Source organism: Mycteria americana, chromosome 2 (assembly GCF_035582795.1).
Source record: "Mycteria americana isolate JAX WOST 10 ecotype Jacksonville Zoo and Gardens chromosome 2, USCA_MyAme_1.0, whole genome shotgun sequence".
Taxonomy (NCBI): Eukaryota; Metazoa; Chordata; class Aves; order Ciconiiformes; family Ciconiidae; genus Mycteria; species Mycteria americana.
In genome coordinates this window covers 54406390-54420057 of record NC_134366.1, presented here as the reverse complement: position 1 = coordinate 54420057, position 13668 = coordinate 54406390, and the positions used below count along the sequence as shown (strand labels likewise).

Genomic DNA, 13668 nt, shown 5'->3' with positions numbered 1-13668 from the left:
TTCTTTCTATTGCTTTCTGACTTGGTAGGGAAGCCTCTCAGCTGCAGCTGACCCTGCCCTAAAGATCTTGCAAGCGCAGAGTAGAAGATGCGTGTCCCTTACAACCAGACATTTTTAGGCACTGTATTTACCACCTAGTTCTGAAATGTCTAATGCATCTGACCACAGAAAAAGGCAAAATCTGCAGTGGTAGCGATGAAATGCTTGTCAGCAAGCCTGGCTCACATATAGCTGTTGTGCTGGGGTTAGTGTTCCCAGCACTGCTACCTTGGGGTTATAACTTGAGTATCGTCTTGTTTCTTGGCTGCTGCAGCCCATCTTCCTGGCTGTGGCCAGACCCTGCTTGCAGCATGGGTTAGCTCATCTGTCGGACAGGGTGGGGTTTGAAGAACAAGCACTACTAATAATGTAGCCAGCCTGCAGGAGCTCTGGTTGTAATGTTTCATCAGCTGCTAATCCATTTACAGTATAGCTAATCGGATTGCTCTGTTTGGTACTGCAGAGACTTTGTGCTACACCATTGTAATTGAGATGGCTGGTGTGTATAAGCTAGTTTGTGTATGAAATCGAGCTGGCTATTACAGTGGAGACAAGGTCTTGTCTACCAAGGTTCATAACTACTTTCTGTTTTGTAACTCTCGATTACTTGCATTAACCCAGGGCATTTATCTCAAGACAAGTTCTGAAGCTTTCTGAGTTTAGTCTCTAAATCAACCATTATTTGTTGGGGATGGAGGGATTAGCAGATTAGTTTTTTTCTTTTCAAAGTGTGGGGGTAGTGTGGCTCATTCTCCTCCCCCAGTGAAGGTATGTAGTTTGCACCCAAATTTGTTACCTTAAGAGCAAATTTTTGTGTGACTCTCTTTAGGTGAACATACTAACAGCACTGTGTATGAAAACTTAAACAGAAAGCATCACTTTCATATACTTTTTTCCTTAGTTCTCATGCCAGTGTGAGTTGTTGTGTTGAAGTAGTTTCTTTTCAATAGAAAACTAAGCAAAAGACTTGTCTTTTTAAATACTGTAATAAGTAGTTGATCTGAAATTCTTGCTTCTGTCTCTGTAGAGCTGTGAATGGGGGGTAATCTTTGCTGTGGGAATTATAACTGCGTTTGCTTGAATTGTAGCTCTCTTTGCTTGGATGGTCATGGCAGTAGTGTCTCCAGATTCTTTAGCAAGACTGACTTATTGTTGCTTATGAACAAATTACCAAAAACCAAACAAAATCCAATCCTCCTTCCCTGCCCCAACAACAACAAAATTCCCAGGCAAACCACATAGTTCTGAAACTTCATTTTAGCTCTTGTGGCTTTAGCAGTTAGACCAAACTAATCTCAATCTCTCTTCCCACTCCCCCCTTCTTTTTTCCCCTCCCTGACAATAAGACTCTCAAATAATACTTGAAATAAAGGAGATAGTTTAGTCTGCTTTAGTGTTATGATAGGAAGTCATACCAGGAAGACAGCTTGTTTATATAATTTAATGTGGGGTAATATCATCTTTGTGTGTTGTAATGGGAGCAATGGAGAAGTGCTAAATGCATTCAGTAGTTAATGTGATCAGAAAAATGAATGTCTATAGAATCCGACAGTGACAGTTGGATTTGCAGTGTTTTCCTTGAAATTGGAAAAGATGATAGATTCTCAAAGCCTTAGAGCACAGTGCATGTTTTCAGGTACTAAGTTTCAAGAATATTTGAAATGTAGGTCTAAATGTTTACACTCTGTGAGATACTCCTGGTTTTACTGAAACTGTTCTGTTTTCTTCCAGGTGAATCTGGACTGGGAAAATCAACATTAATCAACTCATTATTCTTAACAGAATTGTATTCCCCAGAGTACCCAGGTCCTTCACACAGAATTAAAAAGACTGTACAGGTATGTCTGGGGTAAAAAACCTGCAGCTTCAACAATGTAACTTGCAATTTAGTAATGTAAGGCAGTACAGTTATCACATAAGCACCTATATTTCAAATAAGTTTAGCCATGTTGTGAACCACTAAGAAATATTCGGTGTGTCTTTCAGTGTACCATAGCCATACAAAACTTCCAGGTTCCGAAACTTGTAGCGTGTGGAAATGTGGGAGCCCTGAAGTGAGGTACTTTGTGTGCTGGCTGTACTTCAGGCACCTCGTATGGGTGCAGTCCTGTTTGGAAACGGAATGTTTTATTATCAATTAAAATATTGAGTATATCTGTAGAAATAAGTAGATGTGCAGTAAAGCCCCTGACTGTTTAAGGCAGGCTTTTAGAAAACGTGTGTTAAAGAATTTGACATAAGTGTAAACACCTAAGGTATAAAAGTATCCACCAGTCTTCTGTGGCCTGTATCCTTTGTGGTACATTTTTTACCTATTATAAGTTGTTATTCTGAAACACATCAGGGACTAGGGTGAACCTGGCTGACTTTAAGCACTAGACTACATAGGCAAAGAAGATGTACCATGCACTTGCAGGACCAACTGAAATATTTAGTTAAACACTGGAAAACTGAAGTTGATCCATTTGTTTTGTGTAATAATTTGCTACTGATCAATTGTATTTTCTCTTGAGAAAAGGAGCATACTTTTTGTATTATAAAATGGTCATTTAAAAAAACAAAAAACAAAAAACAAAAAACAACAAACCCTAATACTAAGAAATAATGTTGTGGGTAGTTTAGGAAATAATTACATTTCGGTAGGGTATTTTCTGCCTCCAGAGCTGAGCAGCTGAATAAGGATGCGTGAGCTCCATTCGTCTCTCTTGATGCACGTCGGACACTTGTTTTAAGATTTTGGTGAAGATAGCTTGTGATAATCTTGCTTCATGCAGATGAGGACCGGGGGTACTCACTATTGCTGCTGTTGTCCAGCAAAGTTCCTCTAGCTGCAAAATGACAGTCTCGGACCACCTCAGCTGTGGCTGAAGTGATTGTGCAATTACAGAGTTGGCATAAAGCAGTTAAGCCTTGTGTTGAGTTAGGAGGGTACGCAAGGTGCTAAACAGAAGCTGTAACACTGAATGCTTTTTTTTATTTAATGGAATTGAATAACTGTGCTCCAATGCTATGATCTACTGACCTTACTTTTTTTGTGGGGCTTTTGGTTTGTTTTTGTTTGTGGGTTTGGGTAAGGCTTTTTTTAATCCAGCCTCAGAATGCTGAATAATTACCACGGGGCCAGGAAGAACTTAGTTATGCTCATACTAAGAAGGTTAAATGACATTGCATGTCAGTTAGCTCAACATCAGTCTTGAATACTAATACAAAATACATTTGTTGCAAAATATCAATTTTTTAATTTGGAAGAAAGCTTTTGAACATTCTGAGTTTGATTAATAATATATTTATTTTTTTCTAAGCTTTGGTCATGTCTATTAGGCTATTTCATCAGTTTAATGTAAAACCATACTGACTCTGACAAAATGGACTTAAAAGCTTGTTAGCAGGGGTATTAGACCATTATTTGAATTAGAAGGGTTGCATTTATGTACCTGTTTCAAAGAGATGTTAAGTGGGATGGAAAAGGTGTGCAAATAGTTAAGCTCTGGTATAACATACTTATTAATGAAATAATCAGTGGCTGCTGGAAAACTAAGTAAAGGGTGACTTCTTTTTTATTGGAAGAGAGATGTAGTGTGATTTCATTACTGTTGATTACACATTGGTTTAGCAGAAGCTAAACCAATTCAGGTTATGTTCATTGAATTATAGTTTAAATAACTTAATGGTGGGTTGGATTCCCTGTCATCGGAAGGCTTTTTGAAATTGAGAAAAATCATAGGAAGAATTTACACACAAACTAACAAAAAAAGACATCTTTCAAAGATAACGCAGTCTCACCCTGGCTAAAGGTGGATCAGTGGAAGAAAAATTAAACTAAATCTGTGTAGCTTCTGGAATCTGAGTTAAGTACTTTCATCTGTTAGGTGGCAACATTAGATGATCTGTTCATCCTGACCTTTTGAGTTCTTCAGAAGTGGTTTGATTTATATTAATTTACTGGTTGAAGAAAAACCCCCATAATTTTCAGGGAGATTCACTTAATTTTTTTTTTAATTTTTTTTTTTAGTCATGAATGTAAAGCTGGAAAAAAAAAAGGGCTTGAACAGAGCCCTGGCTGAAAAGCTGTTGCATTTTTTTTCCGACTTCCACTGTGTGGGCTAAAGCCTGAGGGTGGCCGAGAGCTAGCCAAAACTATTTTCAGTAGTGAATTGGGGTCTATCATAACTTAGCAAATAATACTATTGCAATAAAATATATTTAAAGACCACCTTCCCTCTTACAAACTATTGCTTACTTTAGTAAGTATTTTTTATGTTTGAGTATACTTGTAGTGCAACATTGCTTTGCTTTCATTTGCTTTTTGTGATGAATGAAAAATCAGTATGCATAGCATTTTAAGAAGGAAACTGAAACTGTCTTATTTTGGTGTCGGTGTCTAAGTGAGGATAAAATTGTTTCCCCCTTCAACCTTGAAAATTGTGTGTGCTAGCAACTGTGTGTATGATGTGGAGGTGATTCCAGTCAAATATTAAATCAAAGAATTAACAGTGGGAGCTGCTATTTGGATCCATGGGATTTATGCTCTTTGCCAGTGTAAACCTTTCTAAGTTGAGGATGTCAAGAGTTTTGTAGGGTAGAGATGAGGCAGGCCACCAGAGCATCCTAAAATCTTGGTGGTAATAATTGCCTGCTCTTAAATGGTGGGAATAACTTATTGATCAGGAATTGTATAGGAGAATCTCGCATAGATAAGTAAAAATTGTGGTTTGGGCTTGAAAACAATTGCAGTTTGAAGTTGTTTTGTGAGGCAGGTCCTTTGTACTAATTTAATGGAAGACACAGAAAACCAGTTAATAGTAAGTGATTTGGTGTCAGATGAATTCAAAGGAAACTTCTTCAGAAATGATGGGGTATGAAATATGTTTTCCCTGATCATTATTTGACTATCTTGAATGGTAAAGGCTCGTTTAATCCATTAAAAGTAGCCAAATGGTAACAAGCATCATGTCATGAATGCTGTGTAGTAACTGCCAAAGAGACCCATGTGACCCAGTTGACTGGAGTGCATGGGAAAATGGCTGTTTGGAGGAGACTTTTTAATAAAAGTTTTAAATTCCAAGACTTGAACTAATGTTTTCCATGAATCCCTTGGGAATACTTGTAAATCAGATGATAGGATGCAGTTGGATGCTTAACTATGAATGACACTAGTTTACAGTGGTTTTCTGGCTCTCTTCCAGATGTTGCTGCTTTCTGTGCCTTTGACCATGTATGGACACATCCATTTAGGTTAGAAAAATGCAACTTTATTGCAGCTTTATGGCAGATTCTTCACCTACCGTCTCTTACCAATAGTCTCTACTGCTTACAATATATGGTGGATATGGTCTGATTGTCCATAACACAAGCACAGGACATTTAATTTGATCGACTAATGTTTCTTGTTCTGTAGGTTTTTGAAAACCCTGCTCAGATAGCAAGATACCTACATGAATTTATGAAAAGTAAGAATAAACTTACATCCTCACCACCCAGTAAGGTATTAGCACTGTCTGCAGAGATTCAGTTACTGCAGGCCATTTGTCAGAAGGTGACTTCACAAATTCAGCCACACTTACATTTTACAAGCGTACAGAATCAGGAAAAATGTTTGGCGTGGCATTTCTGAGGATCTCCTGACCTTCCTTTTCCTTTGTTATAAACACATGTTCAAGATAATGTTTTATTAATTGCTTCTTTTGTAAAAGCATTCCACCCTGAGTGCTTAATAATTTAATGATTCTTGCTGGGAATTTTTGTGCTGGAGAATAAAGCTGATACCTTGTAGCACTTGGCAAGAGTACAGCTCTTAACATTACTATCTCTACTATTTTGAAAGTGTTACAGGTTTCTTATACTTGCAGAGAGCTTTGTTATAGGAGGGCTTTGTGGTTACTATGTGCAAGATAGCAAAAAGAATCAGGAGTTAATCTCTTGGGTACTAAAGCTTGTGAGTAGTGAACTCTTGGCTGAGTTGACTGTGTGGCTGGGGATTACTGTCTTCAGTTCTGGCATTGATTGTGTACAATAAAATTTCTCTATAGAACTCTTGAGGCGGGAAAAATACATTAATCACAATTAAAATGCAAGTTTTTAAAGCACTGCATGTATTCCTAGGTTCTCATGGCTTTGGACTGGACACTTCTGGAAGGATAGGAGTTGTACAGTTAGTGAAAGGGTAACTTGGTGGTGTCTTAGGCTGGTGTGTGTGCGCGTTGGGTGTTTTTGTTTGTTTATTTGTTTTGTTTTGTTTTGTTTTTTTTACCTTCCTAACCTTTCAGTAAGGCCTGCTCAAGTAGGAGATTGAATTGGGTGGCCTTGAAGTCCACCCCAACCTGGATTCTTCTGTGACTAGCATCCAGGTAGCCCAGTGTTGGGGACTCTTGTTTTATGAAGCTGCCTTACTGATAGTTTTTTGTCTTTTTGTTAGGTGAGGAACTAGCTCATGACGATTGCATGCTGTAGATAGCCATAGTGTAGCTGAGTTAATTTTTTTGAGACCTAGCAGTGAAAGGGATTGATCCGGCTTCGATAGGATCCCCACTGATGCGTAGATAAAAATAGCATCCTGCATACTCAGAGGTTAAATATGGAGTTAGTTTTTTGCAGTTAGTTTTTTGCAGTTAGTTTTTTGCAGTTAGTTTTTTGCAGTTAGTTTTTTGCAGTTAGTTTTTTGCAGTTAGTTTTTTGCAGTTAGTTTTTTGCAGTTCCTGTTTTCTGTGTTTCTGTATATTCTCTTCTGAATTAGAATCAGTGTTTTGCTTGTGCAAGCGGTATTTAGTTTGACTTTCTGCAGAGTGTTAATTTATCTTGTAGATTTATATTGCATCACATAACCAGTGATTGCAAAGTGTTTACAACAATGTTCAGGTGTGGCTGTGAGAGAGTCTGTTTCACCTATTTAACTAGGGATATGCAAGTGCTTAAGCAGCATTGATATGATCTCTCTCAAATCTTGAGCTGGTCAAGAGACCATCCAGATAGCATTTATTATCCAAGTTTCTACTCTCTCTGAAAGCTCATTACTGTATGTTCTTGAAGGTGTTCACCTAGTTAAATATAACTTTATTTTCTCTCCCCAGTTAGGGTTCAGGAAGCTTAAAAAATGTTAAGCAATGAGCAACAAGGTGTCATCAATGTCTGCCAACTTGTGTGTGGTTCTGAATAAATGGCTCGCGCAGCTGATTGCTTGAATCCATACCTATAAAACGGCATCACTAGTGATTTAACATAAGTTGTCTTAATATCAGGGAAAAAACTATGATTAAATGTGTGAGCAATTGGACAGAGCCAACGTGCTAACATGAGTTTGTCATTTCTTAGTGCTGTGGTTCAGACTGACTGATATGACAGTGGTGTACACTACTTTCTCAGGCAAATACACCTGACATTGGCATTATCAATAATTACTGAGAAAGAAGGGGGTGTAACAGTCCATTTGTTGTTTAGCCTAAATTTTCTGTCATGACATGCTTAATCTGTTTGACATGCTTACTGCAAGCGGACTGAGCTGTGCTGCAGATGGGTGGTCACAACTCGAGGCACGCGTTCCCACACCCAGATCTTGCATCATGCCTTGTGCTGATGCAGTTGCCTTCCGAGCCAGGTTTCCATCAGTGACCTGAGCTAACATGAACCAATCCATTACGGTCACATGAGGTCTAGCTCAGCAGATTGCAGCTAGATTGTATTACTTTCCAATATCAATCTGTTTGTAACAGGAAACCATCACTTTCTATGATTCCTTTCCCAAGCATTATGCTAGCTGAAGAATAAATATATTCTTAAAAATACATTAACAGGACTAGAAATGTAGTGTCTAAGGTGCTTGGGGGAAGGATTAGTTTTGAAAAGTGTAATTTTCTTTGAAGTGACCAAAGTTCACAATTTCATCAAGTATAATGCCTGGTTTTTCAGAATGTCTGGATATCTCAGAACATCTTCCTTTTCTTTTCTTTTTTTTTTTTTTTTTTTTTTTTTAATATTGGCATTAGTATTGTTGGTTAGGGTTTTTCCTGTTTTGTCAGGAGTTAAAATATTAAGATATCATGTATACTTAGATGGGTTCTTTTATCACTGGCTTTATTTAAATTATGAACCTTTTTTTCTTTAAAAAAAATAAGTAATGATTGTCATATTATTGGGATTTTATAAGCAAAACATGGACCCAGTATCCCTCTGAAGCAGAAAAGTTAGCAATTCTTTGTTGGACTTCTTATTCATTGAATGCTTTTCCCAGTGTTTAAGATGGGTGACTAAATTGCTAAAAATTTAAACTTCTTATTCATTTTGCAGGTTGAGCAGTCAAAAGTTTTAATCAAAGAGGGTGGTGTTCAGTTACTACTTACGATAGTTGACACACCAGGATTTGGAGATGCTGTGGATAATAGTAATTGGTAAGACATTCTTTGTATGTTCTCCCACAATAATTCTGAATTGTATTTTGTGTGTGTGAGAGAGATAATACCTTGTGACTTTTTTTTAAAATGCACACTTCAATCTTCAGTTAAAATATTAACACTTTTAAACTTTTCAGTTAGCTGAAAACTTTAAATACTGTAGTTCCGAGTACCTTCATAACTTGATTGAAATGCTATCAGCTCTTCCCTTTAAAGTAAATGGAGCATCTGGTTCTTTATCCACACAGGCAGTGTGCAGAACCAACTTCTGTGCTGTCACAAGATGTAACCAGTAAAGCATATTCCTTTGACTACAGTTCTTAAGTGTTCTATTTAATGCTATTACAATGAAGGTAATTGTGTTTGAAAGGGTTTTTCAGTGACCTCACAGGTTGTATCTCCAGAGCTATGTAACTCGGTTGTATGTTGAGGAGCTGGTCACTTAAAATGTGCTGTGTTGAAGTCTCTTAATTAAAAAAAAAAAAAAAAAAAAAAAGGCAAGCCATGGGAAATAGTATACATCTATTTCTTAGCAAAGACAGACTTTTTTACATAAATGATATAACTTACAGGGTTTTGTTCATGTAACCTCTGCAGTTGGCAGCCAGTTATCGACTACATTGACAGTAAATTTGAGGACTACCTGAACGCAGAATCTCGAGTGAACAGACGTCAGATGCCAGATAATAGAGTGCAGTGTTGTTTATACTTCATTGCTCCTTCAGGACATGGGTTTGTATTAGTGTATTTTATGTTTCCTTTCTGTCTTTTATCTCACATAAATATCCAAATTTGGCATTCTTAGTTATGTGAAGTTCCAAATAGGATTTTCTTAATGGCCTGCAGACCATGCTTAATTTGAAAGATGAGCTTACTTTGGCTTGTCAAACATCAGCAAGCCAGACAAGGAATAAGTTAGAACACCAGAAAACATGATTGCACATTAATTACATAACAAGAAAAATAGTATTAGAACAATAGAACAAAAATACACAGGTGTTCACAAGTGCCAGGTCTACTTGTGATCTATGTGTCTTTTCTTCACATTAGAAGGAGAAACTGGTTCAGACTTCAACCAACAGGATTTTTCCTTTCTGTTCTTCCTCCCTCTCTCCCTTTGATTGTAATGATAAATTGAAGATGGGAAGTTTCATGCATCCTTATAAGCATGCTTTAATTCACTTGGGGTGTAATCTTTTGTCTAGTGACCATTCCAATATAGGCATTCTGGATTTTTTTCAATTATTATGCAATCTTCCACCCCTGCTTAGTTTTTAACTTGATCAGACTTCTATCTAGTGGTAGAGAGAGAGAACTGCATTTCCAGGGTGTATTAGGTGCAGATTGACTATATCTGAAATTGACTATATCTGAAATTGGTTGCTTAGCATTTTATCATTGTATAACTGATTAAATTTGTCAGAGACTCTTAAGTTATACCTTCAAAACCAGAAGGAGAAGAAGATACATAGCCTATTCTATTGTATGGGTCAAAAGTAGTAAAACTTGTTGAAGGGAGTAATGAAGGAATTCTGAGGAATATTCCTCAGGCAGTGAAAAATGCCAGCTATTACACTCAGCTTCTGTAGCTAGCATTGGAATGGTTCTAATCATTTTGAACTAGACAGAGACTTCAAATTTGGAAAGAAAAATTGGGGGGTGGAGAAGAGTGTTTTTGGTGGGTTTTTTTTTTCTTATGTAGACTTGCCTTAAACATTTTTTGTTGTTGTTCAACATGCATGTTTGTAATGTCAGTTTTCCTCAACATGCATGTCAATTTTAAATGCAAACACTTGAATCCTTGGCATACACTGTTTTACTAGTGTGCAAAGTGAAAATGTCATTTAAATAAAGGGAAGATGATCCATTCCTTGTGTTAGTCGATCTTTTTTGAGCTAACTTTCAGATTCTTCAAAAAAACATTTGTCTTCCCTCCACACCCCCACACTCCCCTTTATCTGTTAAAACTTTCTAAACCAGTGGGAGGTACAAATTGTTTTTGAAAAATAAAGGAAGGTACTGCTTCAGATGGGCACTAAATTTGTGAGACTAAAAGCTGGACAAGTATGTTCCTTGTACAGGTATTTCATGTTATTCTTGGGGGAGGGGGGGAATATGTAAAGTTGAGCTAGGTTTGCATAGTGTTTTTCAATTACTGGAGTAAATGCTTGGAATTGTCATCTAATTAAGGAAATGAATGTAGCACAGAGAAAATTGGTGCTGCTGTTAGCATTCATTTCCTCTTTTAAGATACTGTCTTTTCTGAAAGGACATTGCTCACTTCCTACCTGGTTTTTGTGTCGGTGCAGTCTTTGGTCATATTTCCTGTGCAGACGGCAGCACATGTAACCCATTGAGTAGTGTACTCTTTACTCTTAATGCATGATTGTATTTACATTGAATTAAAGGATTTGTAGGTGAACTTACATGTTTGTCCTTATGACTTAATACATTTATAAAAGCCAGCTTGTTACAATTTATAAAGAAAAAAAAAATTGCAGGTTAGGTCCTTCCGTTTAACACATGCCACCATTTTTAGCTGGTATCACCATAAACACTTGAACTGATGGGTTAGTTTGTGTGGGGCAGGGGGAGAGAGTGAAGGGGTTGGAGTAGCCTTCCAGGTAAGTGAACAGGGTTGATAATGAATTGCAGCCTCTTTCTGCAATTCTAGGACATTTATGTAAAGGCTTCCTGCTTCAGTCTCCACTGTAAACTCAAGACCTTGAGGTGAGTACTGTTGTCATTCTGAACTATTCTGCTTTGGCCACTGCCCTTCAACCTGGTGTTGCCCTAGGTAGCTTTCTGAAGTGAGGAGAGGGAAAGCATATTAAGGTGAATGGATAGCCAAACCAGCGCTCTTAGTCTAGATGTGCATCAGTGTTAGCTATTTAATGGAAACATGTTGAGAAGCTGAGAAGTTCAGTGGCAGGTAGAAAATGTCAAAGTGAAGTTAAGTATGTGTTCTTTAACATTTTCTTGATTCTTTTATATATGGTTTAGAGAAGAAGCTACACTTCAGTACCAAATGAATCTGGTTTTAATGTTCCTAATCCTAATTTCTTTTATATGAGAAATAATCTTGTTAAATCCTTTAAGCCTGACTAAACTTGCTGTAATTCTGAAGCACTAATGCATCAAAACCTCTGTGGCTTTACTTCAGCAAGCAGGAAATATTGACAACTTTGATCCACATTTATGGTTTTATATACCCATATGGTGGGTGTTTTTATGTCATTTTCATCCACTCTCATAATGGTCTTTTTATTTTACATAGCGATTTAGAGATGAGATATTTCTACTTCGTTTGTACACAGGCCACAGAGTTTACTGTCTTCAGCAATCTAATGTATAAGAAAATCTCACAGCCCACTCTCAGGAAGAAGCGTACAAATAAACATGACTTTCAGAAACCGAAACTGCGTATGTGAACAGAGCATGATTCACAACTGTAAACTCTTACTAGTTAGGCTTTACATGGAACTATCTTTCAGCTAATGACATGAGCTTTAGTACCTTTGTAGGAGAGTTCTTATCACTTGCTTAAATGAGTGTAATTTCAGCTAGCAGAAATCTCATGACTGCTAGTAATATTAATTTATGACTTATTCCTCTGGTATTACATGATTCTAGGGGATTTCCTGTATCAGTTGCAGATAGCCTTTTGAATTTCATTCAAGCATCTGTCACTCATAAATCAGTGTCTTAAGAGTAGTTGTCAGGACAAATCTCAAATCATTTGTACATTCTTGTTTAATTAATATAAATTGCAAAACTTATGCTGTCTTTCAGACTTAAGCCTTTGGATATAGAGTTTATGAAGCGCCTGCACGAAAAAGTGAATATCATTCCACTTATTGCCAAAGCAGACACACTTACACCTGAGGAATGCCAACAGTTTAAAAAACAGGTGAGTTGAAAGATTAGTATTTACAACATGGGATAATTTAGTAAGTTGATCCCTATGGAAATGGTGATATTTAACTTCTTACATGCAAAGTTTAAACCCTGAAGCAACGACTTGAGACAGCAAAGCGAAGTAATTTATATCTCTAGATTTAATTATATTTCTTGGTGAAATAATCTTGTTTCTATCCTCAGGGGAAGAGGTTTCAAATGTAGTAGAGTCTTGGCAAGTGAAATAATTCACTGCTGAGATAAAAATCAGTAAGGGAGGAAGGGAGCTTTCAAGATTTAGGAGCCTAACAGAAGTTGTGTGTTTAAAAAAAAAAAAAAAAAGGTATTCAACAGCATTACAGTATTATTGATTGTATTGTGTTGATGCACTGTATTTATTAAAGATGCCTCAGGTATTAGATGAGAATAAGTATAACTGTTGTTCAGTCTTGGGCTGTGGTAAAACATTTTAAAGATGCTGAGATAATTCTAACATTGATACAACTGATATAATTTCTTTGTATTTGTAGAATAAATTTGGTATTAATGTCTCCAAGTGGTTTATGTTTTATTTCAGCTACATGGTCAGAATAGAACGTTTAGGCTTTGCTGTATTGTATGAGGAGGATAAGGAAGGAGGACCCAGAACAGGACAAGACAAGGCATGAAGTTTGTTTTATTGAACTGTGTCCAGTCCTAGTTTGGAAGAACACAGGTTCTGAAAAAAGTTGGCATTAAGAGATGTGTGCAAGACTCTTGATTTAAGACTAAAAATTAAAGGACATTTTCTGCCTTGGAGAAACTTAAGCAAGGTGCTATAGACCTGAAGTCTGTTTTGGTTGCATTTCATGTTTGGTTTTGTTTGGGTTTTTGGGTTTTTTGTTTGTTTGGGTTTTTTGTTTTGTTTTTTGTTTGGTTGGGGTTTTTTTTTATGTAAAGGGAGAAAAAATGATAGAATGCAGAATATTTCTCAATATATAATCAGCTTTATCACTGAGTTGATGTTAAATAGGGGAGACTTTCCCATATCAAACTTTGAAAATAAGTCTTTGCATGAATTGGAAACTTATGTTCTTATAAGATTGCAAACCCATGAACCAGAAATATTCCCCAGGGCTCTGCAGTGTAGCTGTCAGCTAAATGGTCTAATACTTTTCTGTTCTAAAATTCTGGAAAACTAATCAGCTTGTTTTTAAAAATACCCTTCAGACAAATTGAGCACCAAAACAGTACAGTCTCATTTTTGATGACGCTGTCAGTTATTCTTAAATTTTCATTAGTGCTTGCAAATACTTTTCAACACCGCTAACTGCTAGAGTCAGTCCGTCAGTCACAAGCTCTATTAAAA

The 13668-nt window shown here is 36.8% G+C and overlaps 1 protein-coding gene across 4 annotated transcripts in view; it reads left to right on the top strand.

Annotated features, from left to right (window-relative positions):
* Nucleotides 1-13668, top strand: part of SEPTIN7 (septin 7) — a 70441-nt gene that overhangs the window by 40451 nt on the left and 16322 nt on the right. For all 4 annotated transcript variants that reach the window (XM_075493475.1, XM_075493474.1, XM_075493473.1 and 1 more), the window contains exons 3-6: nt 1771-1877; nt 8320-8420; nt 9021-9155; nt 12216-12333. In XM_075493475.1, coding sequence (XP_075349590.1) covers nt 1771-1877; nt 8320-8420; nt 9021-9155; nt 12216-12333 — 461 coding nt within the window. The remainder of the gene's footprint in view (nt 1-1770; nt 1878-8319; nt 8421-9020; nt 9156-12215; nt 12334-13668) is intronic.